Source organism: Daldinia loculata, assembly GCF_022478755.1.
Source record: "Daldinia loculata strain CBS 113971 unplaced genomic scaffold F4817scaffold_51, whole genome shotgun sequence".
In the NCBI taxonomy this organism is placed as follows: domain Eukaryota; kingdom Fungi; phylum Ascomycota; class Sordariomycetes; order Xylariales; family Hypoxylaceae; genus Daldinia; species Daldinia loculata.
The window spans coordinates 187,636-203,466 of NW_026054905.1; the positions used below are offsets into that span (position 1 = coordinate 187,636).

Consider the following 15,831-nt stretch of genomic DNA (forward strand, 5'->3'; position numbering starts at 1 on the left):
GCTTTACGTTTCTTGGCGGCGAATAGGTTATAAAATCCTATGGCATACCGTGCTATGTCTCTCCACATTATAGAAGTCTTAGATCCTACCAGAGTAACTATTAACGTGGACGTGGTGTTACTATGGCTTCCTCATGTATCACACCCCTAGTTTCTCATTGAGAGTCCTGATATATGCACATCGCTCGAACAGCTTTTGGTGGTTCAGGTTTCGCTGTCTTTCCTCAGGGGCTGTGGAGTCCATTTCTCCAAATTCTACGTCAGCCACAAAGGGAACCTGCATACTGCCCCTTTCCGAACCCAAGTTAGTAGTGTAATTCTCCCTACGCAGGAAAGAAGAACCTGTTCCCAGTGGTCCACCAATGAGCTGCAAATTGAATCCGGAAAGCTCCGATTCCAAACGTCGATCTTCGCTCTTTGTAAATGATTCTGGCCATAACCTGAAGCCTTCGTCGTCTGCATAGGCGGGATTACCTGTGTAAGCGAAATAGATGAAAGACGCAGTCACTGATCTTGATAGCTTCTTGTCTTCTTCTGAGACCTGGCCTTCGGGGAACAAGCCATTGAAAATATAATTAGTATCACTGCCGTGGGCCACACCTACATATGGCATTCCGGCAGCCTTGAATAGCGGGGTAAACATGGTCTGATTCAAGGCGTAGAGGCGAACGCCAGGAAAATTAGGATCGATTACCCTGGACTGTCTAGATACTTCGTATCCGAAGTCGATTGACGAACATGTGAATAAAATGTCACGTAGGATACGCGAAACACGGAAGTAGTGGACAGAGACAACCGGGTCTGAGTCACCCTTTCGAGCTTCGTAGTTCCGTACGTCTTCCTCAAAGTCAGAAAAGGGGTAGTGAGAGAAAAGAGTCTCGTAGTCTTCATTGGTGAGGGAATGAGCAAATCTTTTGATTGGACCCTTCATGTCTTCCTCGCTTTGAATTTGGGTAGCAGGACCAACGTTCGTAGCACCATCGTCCTGTGTCCAACCGAGGACCATCGGGATACCTATAATCCATTAGATTTACCAGAGAAAGATGCTCAGATTAGATACTGTACCTTTGACGAATCTCCCCGATTTATACAACACAGATTGGCGGTCCGGTAGAAAATCGCCATCGACCGACGGAATGAAAGTGAAAAGTCCAGCAGGTGGGTGATTATTTATTGAATATTCCATAGCCGTTTCTAGGAGCTTCTCCATTGGTACTTTACGTAAACACTCAAGGACTTCGTCCTCTTTGTCGCTCTTACACTCTAACCTTTCTGCTACAGCGCGTGTATGTATATCCGTTGCATCGCTAGTACTGTTGAGAGCAGTGCCGGGTGGACCAGACATCGCCCAAATTTGTGTAAATGGCACGCCTCCTCCCTCGCCTCCATATGCCATTGTGTGAAGCGAAGAAAAAGTGCCGCCAGCACTTAACCCAAATATAGTGATCCTTTCTGGATCACCACCGAATGATGCAATATTATCTTTGACCCATTGAAAACCTAGTCTTTGGTCCCGCATTCCCACGTTGAGAGACTTCTGATCTTTTAGTATAGAAAGGCGCGCGAAGCCGAAGATGGTGAGACGAAAGTTTATTGCGGCAAATATAACAGGCTTTCCAAGCGAGGCCGATAATGTGATCAAGTTCTCGGGATCCGCATGGGAATCGTGTGCTGAGCCTTTGATAACTCCACCCCCAGGAAGCCAAATGACCACGGGGAGCTTATCTCTGGCAGTAGTTCCCACAGGCCTTGAAATCTGGAGATTAAGGCAATCTTCACTAACCTCCTGAACCTCGTCAAAAAATGGTGGTATACTAGATTTAAACTGGGGGCACGGTCGGCCTGGTACTGTAGCATCAATTTCGCTTCCCGCTGGTGGCGTGTAAATCTCTGGAGGAGCGAAGCGTCGCTCACCAGAAGTATCACGACCGAATCTGATATTCTGGAAGTGTTCGATCGATCCACTAGTGAAGCCTCGATAAGTAACATTGCTGTTTTGAAGTTTCCCAACAGCACCCGCAGTGACTGAGGCTCCCAATATGAGGCCTAAAAAGGCAGTTTGTAGTAGGCTAAACTGCATGGCATCAAGCTTTCAAGTGCTAGGCCTGGAAGCTTCTCGATTAAAATAAATAAATGAAGAAATCGGACAAAGGAGGGTCGCTGTCAGAAGGAACCCTTGATGTATGTTATACGTAGAGTAAATATGAGAAGCAGCAGCGAAGCTGCTATATAGTAGCCGTATAGTAGTATAAATCTATTAACGCTTAACCTTCTATCCTCTTGAAAAGGCGCACAGCGCCCCTTATATATCTATCCTACATAGATCTAACTATGCTTAATTCATACTAGCTTCACTTATACCCTGACAGTCGCAAGGGCGAATTTTTCAATTCAAGCTAGGGCTAAAGGAAGAGAAGGAATCCTAACAGATTAAGGCACCAATCACAAGGTGTTGCCATCTCCAGTTTATTGTTGGGGGACTGGGTTTATGTAGTTCTCACGCCCTTTACGTGGACTCTTTGCAATTAGGAGGCCGACATGTAGAAGTATGATACTAGAAACTGGGACTTATTCCGGTAGGCTAGTAAGTGTTATGTATAGCGGACGCGGGTATATATATAGATAAGTACACTTCCAAATAAAGGCTTTGATAATAGGTAGTTCCTCAATCATGAGCTTTTCTGGATTAGGAGGAACTTCGTAAATGAATCCAGACCAGAGTAACGAAATACAAGGATATCTTCGGCCCTGCATAGATAGAAATTTTACTAAATAAAAGGAGGGTTACGGGACACGACTCATGTTATTCTTAAATGCCAGTGTCAATTTCATTCTTCCTTGTATTATTGATAGACTATAACGGAGGCCACCTTAAACTGCAATGACATAAAGTCAGGGGCCTAATTTTTAGTAACCATACCAACGGGGAGTTGCATAGCAACTCATTGTCCCGTTCGTTGCCAGAGTCTTAGATACATTAAATAGGTTGATGCCTAGTGTACCTAAGCAACCGGTTTCTAAGGTCTAAGTCTCTGTGTTTACGTCTATAGGTATTTAAGACTGTTTATGTCCGAGTTTTTCTATTCTTAAACCTTCTACTATAGGCCGCAACAAATTCATTTACAATCAATCCCCTAACATACCTCCTAAAATACTACCAGTCCTACACCTAAAATCAAGCAAACGGCGCTGGCTCGCTTTTTCGGCGCCGCCCGTCGTGCTAGACGAATCTACTATACCTACCTAACCATGGCTTCACACGTGCCTCGACCTGTGGCTCGATATGTGCCAGACGAGATTTTACTGATGATTTTCTCGTATGTCAAACTACCACATAATATCGGGTCTCTACATCCCAATATGGAAAGAAAGGGCCTTGAAACTTTGAAAGCCCTGGTCCGTTGCTCGAAGCGGTTCCATCGCATTGCGAAGCCTCTCCTATATAAGACAGTATACGTTCGTAATACTTTCGAACGTCACGCGCTTATCAGGGCACTCTCGAGGCAACCAGACCTTGGCCGGCTTATTCATAACTTCCTATTAGATGACATCACTTATATTCATAAATGCCCACACCCACGCCCACGCTCACGCCCACGCCCACGCTCACGCCCACGCCCAATTCTCGACCGCAACATAGTAAATAACGAGATCGAAAGCCCACAGAGGAAATTTGCCCTACCCCCCGTAATGATGAAACGAATGTTAAAGAGCCTCAGCTGTGACTCAGAAGTTGCCTTTCTACTTGCATTTGTACCGAACCTGAAATATTTGTTCTTAGATCTACCGATCGGCACGGGCGTGTTGGACATCTTTCAATATGTTACAGGGAAAATTAAGCCTAGGCCTAGGGGACGACTAGGAGCTCCTGGAAACTTTAGACTTCTATCAAAAGGCCACTTCTCGGAACTGCAAAACATAATACTAGGCAGTCGTATATTCCCGAGAGATCCTGATTCAAGAATATTCGCAACACTTGGCAATTATGTCGGATCGTCGCAGAAACTTGATAAGAGTCAACAATTAATTGTAGCGATATTCGACTTTCCCAATCTCATCTCGTTTTCCATTGGTCGACTCTTTTGGGGCAGATCGATGTTAAACAAGATCCCCGCGGTTTTAGGCCTACGACACATAGACCTCGATGTGATATGGCTAAATAGCCGATGTTTAATAAATTTACTCACCCAATGCCCCAATCTCTGTAGCCTCAGATTTGCGACGCCCAACTACGAGTATAGAGAGAATTTCTCCATCTCATTAGAGGCAGTGGGTAATTTTCTAAGAGACAGTATAGACTCCTGCCTTGAGACACTTGTTATCGAGCAACCTGTACCTCCATACCCGGTCTTAACTCCATACGGATACACAGGTATAATTGGACCTCTTAGAGAGCTTCGAAATCTGAGGACGCTCCATATTCCTCTACACTTCTTGGTCGGCAATCGATACCTTGAGAAGAGCCTCGATGAATGGCTACCGGATTCGATAGAATCTATTCGTATCACCAAACGATGCGTATATAATTCTGAATTTATTCGCTACGTACATGATCAAGTCATCCAGATGGTCTCGAAGGGGACAGTGCCCAATCTCCGAGAAGTACGGGCTGGTCTTTGCGGAGGGTCCCCTTTCTGTATTGCACATTACTTGAAAAATGTTGGACGACCTGGTTGGACTGTTCGGTATGCACTACAAGATGACGATCTTCGAAAGCAAATAAATCCGTGGCCTGAGATACTCGAGGTGATTTAACGCAAGTAAATGGGTAGGCGAGCTCTATGCGTATCCAGCCCGTTGCCTAGACTTAATATGGTCACGGAAAGCCATATAATAGGTACTAGAAGACCTCTAGAACTCGCCCCATTGAGATTTCATCTAAAGAAGGGGCTATTTTAGGTACTATTAAGGCTTATACCAACTAACATTCGCTTGTACGACTATCTGTCGTATTTAGATGGACTTCACTACACTAAACTAGAGTAGGTAGTAGAGTGTCTTGTACTAGACTCATAAATATATGATGAGGTTGCCAACCATCCGGATGCTTATATTTCGTTTTACTACCTCATTATCAATATCAATCAGGCCGCTTAATACACCATAAGGACATAGGTTGCTAATTGCTATTACACCTACCTTAATCCCCATCCCTTCCTTATGGCTAAGGTAGTGTCACTGTATATTAGTGCCTCATGTCAGCTTTCGACCCACCCTCTTCCCCTATTACCAAGTGAATATAACGAGGCAACCTCTATATTAATTCATTACGTATCCTGGGGTCGGCTTGGTATAAAGACCTAAAATTAAATTAACTCTTTGTCAAAAACATGCGAGGAAATACGTTGAATCACTCACGTGTAAGAATTAGCAGTTTCCCAGTCAGTTACATGAGTCCCCAATACAGCTAACGGTGTTACTACGTAGTACACGACGCAAAAGTTCCCATTTTCCCAATCCAGTCATATAATCAAGCCCTCTAAGTAGTACAGTGAGTAAGGACAATGATTGCTTAGGCATGGGACCTTTCAGAGGCTGCCTTTAGTATTTATAAAGAGTCTACCTCCGGTATTATCATACCAACTCCCCTGAAGGTTAGCTTAACATACATAAGCCAGCCAATAACAAATAAGATCGATAAAGCATCAGGAGTCCAGACGAAAGATGGCCAGATCAAGATCTTCGAGCTCTTCTAGTAGCAGTTCTTCTAGCAGCAACTCATCTAGCCCTAAAAAGTCTCGCACGGAACGAGCAGCGAACGATGGAGAGCATCAGAACGCACACAAATATTCGGCTTCTGATATCGTAGCCCAGCTCCCATCTCTATGGCGCTACATGCGGCGCGATTCCTCGTTCGGGCCCGAAGCCACCGATGGGAACGAGGGAGTAGCCGAACAGAGCAACGGTATTCTTAGTATGCCCTTGTTTCGAGGCCGCTGGCAGTCTACTAAATCCGCAAAGAAGGTTCCGACCTCGCGATCCCATAGTTCGGAACCCCTGTTGCGGTGCGATAACGATATGCCCGAAGCTCACCAGAGTTATCTGTCAACGGCAGAACGAACCGATGAGGAACAGTCGTCAAAGACTTGCAAGAGCCGCTTGCGGAACTGCTGGGGTGGTCTACTAGTGTACCTACGACTTCGAGACGCATAGGTAGTATGGTAGTCTGCCTGTCTGTTTGTCTGTAAGAGGAGGGGGTCTGTGCGTAGCTTTTTGACAACTAGGGGAGTTTAGTTTCATGCGTATCTTGCGGTCGTATTTGCGACGAGGGCATTTCTGATAAATATAAGTCCCATCTACTAATTAGTATTAATACCGTATTAATTGAAGGTCTACATCAAGTATTCTCTCATAAGCCCTGAAACAACCGAACGTTCGAAATGGCACGCAAGTTATTTCGCACAGAGCATCACTACTGGCGTGATGATAGATAATATATATTCCGGACTGGTTACAGGGGATCGTTTTAGCCAGGGGTTATATTCGGTAAGTTCCAGAGATCTTTCCGAATGGCGTCAACGGCTCCTCCACATTCTGCCCCCAGGTTATCCCCGTTTGTTGTAGATTGGCTCGGAGCATCATTCTCCATTTTGAGGGTGATCTACAAACCCACCGCGAGCGCTTGGCGTGTTGGCATTCAATCTCCCGGCCCGTCGGGTTGTATCTTGTTAACATGGGGCAGAAGTAATTGCGAGTCCGCATACATAAAGCCGCAACGATGCCCTTCAATTGTTCACGAGAACGTTTTCCGCACAGCTCGACAAGATGATATCCTCAACCCTCTTCACCGGCCTCCTACTCGCCTCATCGGCATCCGCCCGCCCCGCTAAGCGCGGCACGGGGGAGATCAAGTGCCCCGTGGTCCTTAGCGGATTCGTGCCGGCGGACTTGACGCCAACGGACTTCGACTCGTACGCGACGAGCCCCTTCAACCCCGACTACATCCGCGGCACCGAGAAATTCTCGGAGATCCTACAGTTCCCGGAAGTTGAGGCTTCGCGCTTCGATAATGCTAGTACGAGGGCCGTCGAGGTCACTATCAACGACAAGTCCATCTTCCAGAAGCAGAATGGTTTCCGCCGTGCCGGTCTCCAGATCCAGGGAGACACGAATGAAGACAGCCCCGGTACCCAGGGTGTGAAGACTTTACACTTTAGCGTCAAGCAAGATGCCGAGAGGACTTTGAACTTGACTCATGAATACTTGGTACGGGCCCAGTTCTAGAGAAAGCAGTATCCGTTTGAAGGAAAGGGATACATGGTTACGAGAGAATAGGGGCAATCCGGCTAACCAAGACATTGAAATTCTAGAACGTCTGGCACGAGAGCGCAGACTACAGTGCCAATCAATTCAACTTCCAGAGCGGTACCATCATCGGCAAGTCGGGCAGCGACAAGAGCAGCTTCAAGGTCTTGAACCGTCAGAATACCCAAGTGTGGTCAACCCCCATCGATGCCACCGCCTGGCAAAACTTTGCTATTACTCTCGACTTTGTGAAGAAGTAAGTCGATGTCTTCTAAAGTTATTTGGTAAGTCGTGCATGAAGATCTATATGCTGACCTGAAATTCCACACAGCACCCTCCAGGTGTACTACTCAAAGGACGACGAACCCCTCAAGGCCGTCACCGAGGCGTTACAGAACGACAACAGCGGCGGTGGCCAATACCAGATCGGCATCCTGAAGAAGCCCACAGGTACTTCCGACGTCGTCAACTCTGGCTACCAGGAGACTGGCATCAAGGAGGGCCAAATCTACGGAGGTATCTTCCTCGAGGACAGCGCAGACGGCTGCATTTCGCTGTAAACTTGTGCTTTAAGGATACTAAAAAGAGCTTAAAACCCAAGTAACTGGGGGGAAAAGCCTTAGATCTCGGAGCACATATTATAGAAATAAAACTTATGGGTATCACATAACTACCTCCTACCCGTACTCACTAGGTCGAGAAGTGTCAAGGCAGAAATAAAAACGAGTGACGGTCACGAAAATCAAGTGAGTATAAAATTTTATATAAACAGAATTTTCCAATTTTTAACTAAGTTGCATAAAATTTCGTAAAAACATAAGTCATCGTGTCGGCGTTACAAGTCATCACACCGAGCTTTACATACAAATCGTGCCGCCACCAATCTACCTACCATGATATCCTAAACAATCTAAACCCCTATAATAACAACAACATACCTACCCAATAAGCAGCCTCAATTCCATTTCAATTATCGCGTAACCCCGTCATCCCCCGCTTCCGCTTCAGCAAGGGACGTTCAGCCGTCCCCGCGTCCACCGGCGACATCTGCTCGGGCGACTTGGTCAAAGCCTCGGCCATGACCAGAGAGTCGTAGGAGCCCTGTCTGGACTGACTGGGTAGTTCAACACGGTCGTCGGGCGAGGCCGCTGGGGCTTTGCTTAGACTACCTGGTTGAGATACCTCCGCGTCAAACGGGTCGGGGTGGAAAGGGTTTAATAGACGTAAGGGGGTCGCCAGGTCCTCCGCTTGTTGGCGCGACCATTCGGTCGCGAAGAACGAGTTGGAGGTAGGTCTGGTTCCCCTTGTGTCCTCTAGGAATAGCGATTTATTGCCACCGCTACTTTGGCCATTTTTGCTTGTTGCATCAGCTTCAAGGATAGCCGGTGCCCTTCGCATCTCTGCCAAGGACCGTTGCTGTTGTCGAAGTTTCCGCATCCTGTCTTCTACTTCCGCTATATATTGTGACGAATGTGTCACATCATCGCTCTCGACAGTATTTTTATTCTTCTTGTCCTCCGTATCTACTTCGACATCGCTCTCGGAGACCCCTAACTTACTATTTATATTACGCCATTCCATCGCAAACGGCACGGCTGTGTTCGGCGGCTCCCAAGGGATGGTAGGGGTAGTGGGAGTCGCAGGCCGCGATGCTGGCGCTGCGGACGTTGCCCTCGATGGGGGCACATATTCAGTAGATTTCTTCACCACGCTATGCACTATGAAGCTAGACTCCGGCTCGATGCCTGTCCGTCGTAAGTTTAGATGTAGGCCTTTACTAAATCGTTGACACGCACGTTCTCTGAACGACGGCTGTTCCTGCTGCGGATGGTCTGATATCCAAGCCCCGCGCGAGGGGCTCGGCGAGCGGGAAAGCCTTTTTGTAGATGTAGTAGAAGGGCGACAGGAGGAACATGTAGATGCAGAAGACGAAGGCCGAGCGCGTGACATACGTCGACCTCGGCTTACCGTTGAAGCTACAGACGAAGGGCGACTAATAGATTCCGGAGAGCACGTGTTAGTTGGATCGATGTAAGATTCTTCTATCTGGCATGGGCTGGAATCATCATAGTGAGCATTCTGGTAGTACTGAACTAACTGTTCGGTGATGTGTAAGGGCTGAGCACTACTTCGTACAGCCGGGTCTGTAGTTTGAGGCGTGAGCGGGCGTATGTCGCTACCAAGTTCGCTACGGGCATCTTCGTTCCTAGCACTTTGCCTCGTGAGAGCTCCATGGAATTCCCCCAATGACGGCCTTTGTTGACTACCGCCCTGGTTGATAGGACCATACCTGGTTTGGGCCCTCTGCCGCTGCTTTTGGGGTGTTGAATGCGGCCGATACTCGGACCGAGGAGGACTTGTATTATTGCTGATGTCTATTTCCGACTTGCGTGAAGAAAGCACATAAGCTGGCTTCTGCGGTTGCCAAACAATAGAGCTCTCGCGCATCTCTTTACCTTCTATCCTATCTTGCCTACTCCCCTTGTTCGGGGTAGGGGCGAGCGAGACCGGACGCGAGATAGGACGCGAGATAGGAGGATAAGTCCGGGCTTGTTTGGGGTCATTACTTTTCTTCTTCTGATACGAATCTGCCGTCTTGCGAGAGTTTTGTGTTAAAGCATCATAAGCAAGTGCCCGGTGGTATGAGAGAGTTAGTAGCTCTTCATCTAACTCGTCCTTCTCACGAGGCTTATGAGTGAGATCTACGCTCGTAGTATCCATAGTAGCTATGTCGGCGGCGATGAGACACTACCAATAACAAGCTTAGTATCGCTAGGGCACAGGTCGCTAGCAGCGTCCTACTGGTTTATCTACAATGTAAAGGACACGGATACGAGAGAATTTAGTATGATGGATAATATGCTAGGATCCAAGTCAACCCGGGCGTAATGGCAGTCGTGAGAGAGCGCTGTTTTCACGAGCGGGCGAGCATTGGAAAAGGGAGGGCTATTGGTTAAATGGAGTAGGTAGTGATGTTGCTGTCTAACAACGATAGGAACAACTACCGTTGTTAAATATAGTATACGGAAAAACAACGATCGGCAATAACTGATGGTTGGAAACAAAGATCAGATCCTTGACAATGGGATTGTTTTTAGGTCTTTTGAAGAGACATTGCTGTTGTTTCCTTTGGTTAGTGGAATGTCCGTGATCTCGCGCGAGCGGACAAAGAAGGTAAATAATCGTAGACAAAAGGACCTTGTACCTTGAGTGACGAAGCTCTAGATGCTATCCGAGTTTTGCTAGACTATGGAGGTCCTGCTCTGAGTGATTAGATCCAGTAGTAGACGGCTTGGCGAGGGAACTGTTGGCCTAATTATCAGGGTCTGTAGTTTGATATGTCGAGGTGTACCTCAGTACCCGTCCCTAGGTACTAGATCCCATATTTCAAATCAAGACATCCGGATGCATGTATTACGAGAACTTCATCGTCGAGCTTCTAATAGTAGAGAAGCGGCAATCCGGTCGAACTCCCACATTCATTATCTATGCGATCTCTACTGTGGCAGTTATCGTAAGCTTATGTACAGCATAATGTCATATTAATGAGCTAAATGCAGTCATTCTGGTGCTTTGAATCGCCCCTTTCGCAACTGCTATGCAATATAATGCGACTTCTGGGGCTACGGCTTATTTTCCCAAGTAGAAAAGGGGTTTGCCGTTTACCCCGATCTAAATCCAGAGAACTATTCTCATATCCACAATATCCGTAACGCCGACGTCCTATCGAACTCCAAGCTGCGGAATAATTGTGGTCGAGACGCGGTGCCCATTCGAGGGAACACGAATCTTCTAAACTCGTAAAGAGTATATACAACGTCACTGCACGTATTTTTGCGGGCGTCTTCTGGCTAAGTACTTGCTTAATCTTACTTAGAGGACCACCGCGCTATTGAGCCCTCCGGCGCTAATCTCTGGAGAATGAGATATATAAGTAGCTAGGCTACATATTGGTAGGCCGGAGAGCCATCGGCTAACTCCGCTCGATCAAGGTATTCGCGGGCTATTAATGCTTCGATTCGACGCTTAATAAGCGGGATATCTGGCTTGAACCGGCTTGCCAGGACCTGAATAACTTCTGTAATGAGCTGGGAATGGCCAAGCTCCTTACGTTGCCTGATTCGGTAGGTTAGCTATATTCCCCATGCTAGGTATTCACATTGGACTTACTTCATTATACGGACGACAGCAGCGTCAGTGACGTACATTCTCGTCTCTTCATTCTTCTGGTCGGTCTCCTTACGCTCCTCGTCGTTTTCTACCCTATTGGCAGCATTTACCGAAGGCACCTTAATCTTGATTGCCTTGCTAGTAAACTCGCGATTGAATGTAAATCTATCGCCAGGTTTAGCCGCTGCTTTTGTCTGCGACTCCTTTAGGAGAATGCGGTATGCTTTAATCACCGAGAGTGATGTCAACACATTGATCAAATCAGACTGTGGGATGTTCGTTTCTTCCTGGATACGCTCAAACGATAGCCATTCGTCCTCGGCGACGTCGTTAAAAAGCATGATCACGATCATACCATATGTTGACACATTAAGTTCGTAGCGACGCTCTTTGCTGAGGGGTCCAGAGGCTTTGCCAGGAATCTTTGGAAATACGCATTTAATATCCGCACTCCCTGCGCTTGCGACCCAAGTGAGAACGCGACCGTTTCGGTTCAGACTGTAGAACTTAAAGAAACTATCTTGAAGTCCCTGGATCTCACGTGGATAGATGATCTTGCCTCTGGACCCATCTGCGAGGCCAGTGCGACCCATAATCTCCTTGGGCCAATTGTTGCCGGCAAGAACACTGATGTTGAAATCGATATGTTTCTCATCCACATCGCCAAGGCCGCGGATATGATCGCGATAATTCTCTGTCTCCTCTTTAGAGGTACGCATATCCCTAAACATACCCTCAAATTTCTGCGTGAAATTATTACCTAGCTCTCGCTTCATGCGTGAAATCATCTCTTGCTCGACCTCTTGACTCTCGGATTTGGCATGTAATAATCGACGGGCTAGGTGTTTTTGGTAATACTGCTCGAACTTATCTTTCTCGCCGAGATATCGAAGCAGAGTTATCGCCTTGTCGAGGACAATATCAACTTCAGCCTCAGTCTTGCCCTTAATACCTCGTTTGAGATTATCGTCAATAAAAAGCGAGACATATTCCGAACTTCTATTAAATGCGTTGATGAAGTCGGCAAAGCTCTTCGTTAATGCCGTCTGTAAAATGAGATCCTCTTCGAAACATGTTCTCCAGTACCCATCATACTTATCTTTGAGGATCAGGACATCATCAACCCATTTGATAGCGGCTGCTGTTTGCTGCGCCGCAGCATTCAAAGTCTTCGGTTTAGACTTTTCTGCGCCATCTGCTGGTTCCTCTGCATCTGCTTGTTGCGCTATGCTGAAATCGGTGTTCTTGAGTGTCTGCTCTATTTCGGTGCCCTGTTCGATAACCCGGATAGAAAGAGCCTTGCGCAAGACAGCCTTTTTCGGATCGACACGCGATATGAGCTGATAAAGAATGCTAAGATCCTCGAGCCTGTCGTTATCAAGCATTGCATTGATACCACTTCCTTCTATACCAAGGAATTCATCCATATGTTTAACAATTAATTCCTGTTCGACTACTTGCGTGATCTTCTGTTGAGATAACGGAGAAACCGTAGTCTGACATCGTTCGGCCTCTTCGGCAAGACGTCTCTGCGTATATCTAAGCCACGCGCTGGCATCGCCCTCACGAAGAAGCTTCTCGCACTCGGCCTGGTAGAAGGCCTCACTGCTGCTGATGTAGATGGGCTCGAAGGTAGTCACATAAAGCTGCTCATTGTCATTTTCTTCGTCCGTTTCGAAGAGAGCCTCAAACATCGAAATACAGCTGTGAAGCAACGCCTTATCAATAACATCGCCCTCTCTTTCCATATTGATCTGGTCGATGATAGTGGCATTAAGAATATCGAATATGGGATAGTCAACCCCGTCCTGTTTGAGGGATGATTTGAGGATATGATCGCGGAACAGGCCGATAGTTGTGGTATAAATCGAGGGTCTGCTATGATCCTGGACATAACCACGCTCGAGGTACATAAGGACATCTGCGATCATGTTCATCGAAAAATTGTGGTTCTCCCATGAAGTACGGATCCCCTTTATGAACTTCTCACCCATGGCACGTCGTTCTACCACGCTTGTTCCGGTGACTTCTTCGAGCGTAACGCTAATTAGGTTGCTGGTAACGAGACTCCGGATAGGAGGTATCACCTCATCTGCAAACCATTGTTCTTCGAATTCCTTGACCCTATCATAGAGCTTATGACCCGCCTTTTTAAGGACGATCTTATACGAATATCGGTAGAGTTGTTCGAAGGAAAGCTTGCCAGCATTACGAAGGTGTATATCGCGCAAAGCTTGGCGGAGCTTCTCCCAGCACTGTTCGAATTCGTCGGTGCTACTAGACTGGTTCGTAGGCTATAACACAATCTTTAGCATATTACTAGATGATGATACGATGTAGAAGCGGAGGGTAGAGAGGAAGGCTAGGGAGATCAAGCATAGGCGGGAAGATATGCCAAGGAGGGTTTGCGCAATACTCAAGAGACAGCACGAACCGACGGAGTGGTTTCGTGGATCGTCAGGAACCACAAGAACTCGTCCAGAGGGCTAGAGACTTGAAGGATACTCTCAGAACTGTATCGAGAAGAAGACTCAGGTTAAAGGGGATATGGGTTCGGAAGATACGACTTACCCTTCGAGGAGGCCGAATACGGCCACCTCGCATCATGGAACCTCCTCGGCCGCTAATCATTTTTCATAGTCTCGTCTGTATGAAGTTATAATTTATTTCTTGTTGCGCATATGAAATATGGCAAGGCTATACGAGGTAAAGTTGGACCTGGATGCAGATGTGAAGTATTAATGGAATGCAGTGAACTATTGATGCATCTCCGCTAAGCGAAATAACTTGAAAGAGCTCATGCTAAATTATAAAAAGATGCCCAAGCAACATGGAAGATGGAAAATGGAAAATGGAAAATGGAAAAAGAAGTAGAAAGTCTAAGAAGTCGCCACACGGTTACGGTTGTTCACGTCGTAGTTGCTACCGTGTATAACGGCAACTATCAAAGTTGTTTCACAGCTCCGCTTGCATTTCGGCGTTGTATAGAAGGAGCTTCTTATGGTTGCTATGGAAGGAATCGGGTTAAGTGTTCAACACGACATGCTTTCGTGCTTTAATGTTTTAATGCTTGGTACTTTGGTCCACGCGCCACAAGACGTGGGATATCGCTTGGGTTCCATGTAACCTTAATTGCCCCTCGATTTTCGGCCTAGGAATATCTTAGCTACCGCCTAGGCTGTAATCTTATCGATAGGCTTATTGGCCCTTGCATATGCCTTATTTGATTATCTAATAATAAAAACCTTAGAGCCTTAGAGCACTCATTACGTAGCCGACACCCATACGTAATTGGTTTAATTACATCCGTTAACAAAGGTTCATATTTGATATTTTATATCTATTCCAACTACAATATGGCTTCCAGATCAACATCCCGCTTATTATTTAATTCAATTCTCCGCTCCCCAGGAACTCTCTCCCCCTCGGTCCTCAATCTCCGTCCCTACATATCACTCAATTCACCAACTACCTACCGGTTTGCTCATGCCATACCTAGGCCACCTACCTCGAAACCTTCGACCTCAGCATCGGCCTTTAAGAAGCATACTCCGTCAAAGCGTACCGAGCCTCACTACGAACTAACATTTACTTGCGTACCTTGCAGCGAGCGCTCCACACATACCATAACGAAACAGGGCTACCATCATGGATCGGTACTCATCACCTGCCCGTCTTGTCGCAATCGCCACGTCATCAGCGACCACTTGAATATCTTTGGCGATCGTAAGATTACCGTCGAAGATCTTATGAAAGAGAAAGGACAACTGGTGAAGAGAGGTACTCTTGGCGAGACCGGCGATGTTGAATTCTGGGAAGACGGGACCGTAAGTCATCGAAAGCGAAAGCGAAATATTGCTGCCGCTAGGGATACCGTAGAAAATGATTCCGCGGAAAATAAGCAGGGAAATTCAGATAATGCTTCGCTCTCGCGAGAGGCGAGGGATCCCTCATCACAATCTACGGACCCTACACCTACAGCCTCGGCGCCGTTGGGGATCACAGGCGCTCGCCCGTCAGTGGACAGCACTCAACATACAGATCAAGTCCCATCAACACGACGCCAATAGCCGATGGCAGCGCAGCCAAATAGCTACAACTTTCGAAATAATTTACGGTTTTATAGAAGGCCCTATGGCATCGAGCTAAAAGGGAATTGCGAGATGAGTGGATAAAATAGCCATCACTTCGCACAGCATCGATACTAGTTCGGGTAGAAACTAGCCAATAACCAAAGCGCGATATTACCATTACTATCACCGTATAATTCGAGCGCAATCGGTTCAACGAACGGGACGCTAGCCATCATTAGTGATGCGCTACTAAATTGCGCAATGGTCTCCAAAGGCTTTTTCATCGCATGCGGTATTATCGAGGCTGGCTGAAGGTAGGAACTTATATCCCCAACTCGTTGGAG

The 15,831-nt window shown here is 46.8% G+C and overlaps 7 protein-coding genes across 7 annotated transcripts; 4 read left to right on the plus strand and 3 right to left on the minus strand.

The window, feature by feature from the left end:
• Positions 1-138: 138 nt before the first annotated feature.
• F4817DRAFT_367684 (Alpha/Beta hydrolase protein) lies at positions 139-2,079 on the minus strand (the record flags this gene model as incomplete). Its single annotated transcript, XM_049307159.1, has 2 exons — positions 139-1,013; positions 1,065-2,079. 2 exons carry the CDS (start codon positions 2,077-2,079, stop codon positions 139-141), a joined length of 1,890 nt encoding a protein of 629 aa, XP_049156141.1.
• A 1,169-nt stretch (positions 2,080-3,248) lies between these two features.
• F4817DRAFT_367685 (uncharacterized protein) lies at positions 3,249-4,754 on the plus strand (the record flags this gene model as incomplete). Its single annotated transcript, XM_049307160.1, has 1 exon — positions 3,249-4,754. One exon carries the CDS (start codon positions 3,249-3,251, stop codon positions 4,752-4,754), a length of 1,506 nt encoding a protein of 501 aa, XP_049156142.1.
• A 619-nt stretch (positions 4,755-5,373) lies between these two features.
• F4817DRAFT_346851 (uncharacterized protein) lies at positions 5,374-6,294 on the plus strand. The gene has a single exon (XM_049304473.1). It carries the CDS (start codon positions 5,664-5,666, stop codon positions 6,150-6,152), a length of 489 nt encoding a protein of 162 aa, XP_049156143.1. The 5' UTR covers positions 5,374-5,663; the 3' UTR covers positions 6,153-6,294.
• A 192-nt stretch (positions 6,295-6,486) lies between these two features.
• Positions 6,487-8,015, plus strand: F4817DRAFT_346853 (uncharacterized protein). Its single transcript, XM_049304474.1, has 3 exons — positions 6,487-7,205; positions 7,310-7,500; positions 7,576-8,015. Exons 1-3 carry the CDS (start codon positions 6,765-6,767, stop codon positions 7,802-7,804), a joined length of 861 nt encoding a protein of 286 aa, XP_049156144.1. The 5' UTR covers positions 6,487-6,764; the 3' UTR covers positions 7,805-8,015.
• A 186-nt stretch (positions 8,016-8,201) lies between these two features.
• Positions 8,202-10,381, minus strand: F4817DRAFT_220597 (uncharacterized protein). The gene has a single exon (XM_049298813.1). It carries the CDS (start codon positions 9,963-9,965, stop codon positions 8,211-8,213), a length of 1,755 nt encoding a protein of 584 aa, XP_049156145.1. The 5' UTR covers positions 9,966-10,381; the 3' UTR covers positions 8,202-8,210.
• A 688-nt stretch (positions 10,382-11,069) lies between these two features.
• F4817DRAFT_220601 (Cullin-domain-containing protein) lies at positions 11,070-13,693 on the minus strand. Its single transcript, XM_049298814.1, has 3 exons — positions 13,502-13,693; positions 11,415-13,440; positions 11,070-11,360 (listed from the first exon to the last, which is right to left on the minus strand). The coding sequence occupies exons 2-3, from the start codon at positions 13,406-13,408 to the stop codon at positions 11,183-11,185; spliced, it is 2,172 nt and encodes a 723-aa protein (XP_049156146.1). The 5' UTR covers positions 13,409-13,440; positions 13,502-13,693; the 3' UTR covers positions 11,070-11,182.
• A 980-nt stretch (positions 13,694-14,673) lies between these two features.
• F4817DRAFT_220662 (DNL zinc finger-domain-containing protein) lies at positions 14,674-15,749 on the plus strand. Its single transcript, XM_049298815.1, has one exon. It carries the CDS (start codon positions 14,771-14,773, stop codon positions 15,482-15,484), a length of 714 nt encoding a protein of 237 aa, XP_049156147.1. The 5' UTR covers positions 14,674-14,770; the 3' UTR covers positions 15,485-15,749.
• Positions 15,750-15,831: the final 82 nt, after the last annotated feature.

What these genes read in the sequence shown, in the direction of transcription:
- F4817DRAFT_346851 (XM_049304473.1), top strand. Translation starts at nt 5,664, where the DNA reads ATGGCCAGATCAAGATCTTCGAGCTCTTCTAGTAGCAGTTCTTCTAGC.
- F4817DRAFT_346853 (XM_049304474.1), top strand. Translation starts at nt 6,765, where the DNA reads ATGATATCCTCAACCCTCTTCACCGGCCTCCTACTCGCCTCATCGGCA. An exon ending in ACTTGACTCATGAATACTTG is followed by an intron (nt 7,206 to 7,309) that starts GTACGGGCCCAG and finishes TTGAAATTCTAG; the next exon opens with AACGTCTGGCACGAGAGCGC. An exon ending in ACTCTCGACTTTGTGAAGAA is followed by an intron (nt 7,501 to 7,575) that starts GTAAGTCGATGT and finishes AATTCCACACAG; the next exon opens with CACCCTCCAGGTGTACTACT.
- F4817DRAFT_220597 (XM_049298813.1), bottom strand. Translation starts at nt 9,965, where the DNA reads ATGGATACTACGAGCGTAGATCTCACTCATAAGCCTCGTGAGAAGGAC.
- F4817DRAFT_220601 (XM_049298814.1), bottom strand. Translation starts at nt 13,408, where the DNA reads ATGGGTGAGAAGTTCATAAAGGGGATCCGTACTTCATGGGAGAACCAC. An exon ending in GCTGTCGTCCGTATAATGAA is followed by an intron (nt 11,361 to 11,414) that starts GTAAGTCCAATG and finishes CTACCGAATCAG; the next exon opens with GCAACGTAAGGAGCTTGGCC.
- F4817DRAFT_220662 (XM_049298815.1), top strand. Translation starts at nt 14,771, where the DNA reads ATGGCTTCCAGATCAACATCCCGCTTATTATTTAATTCAATTCTCCGC.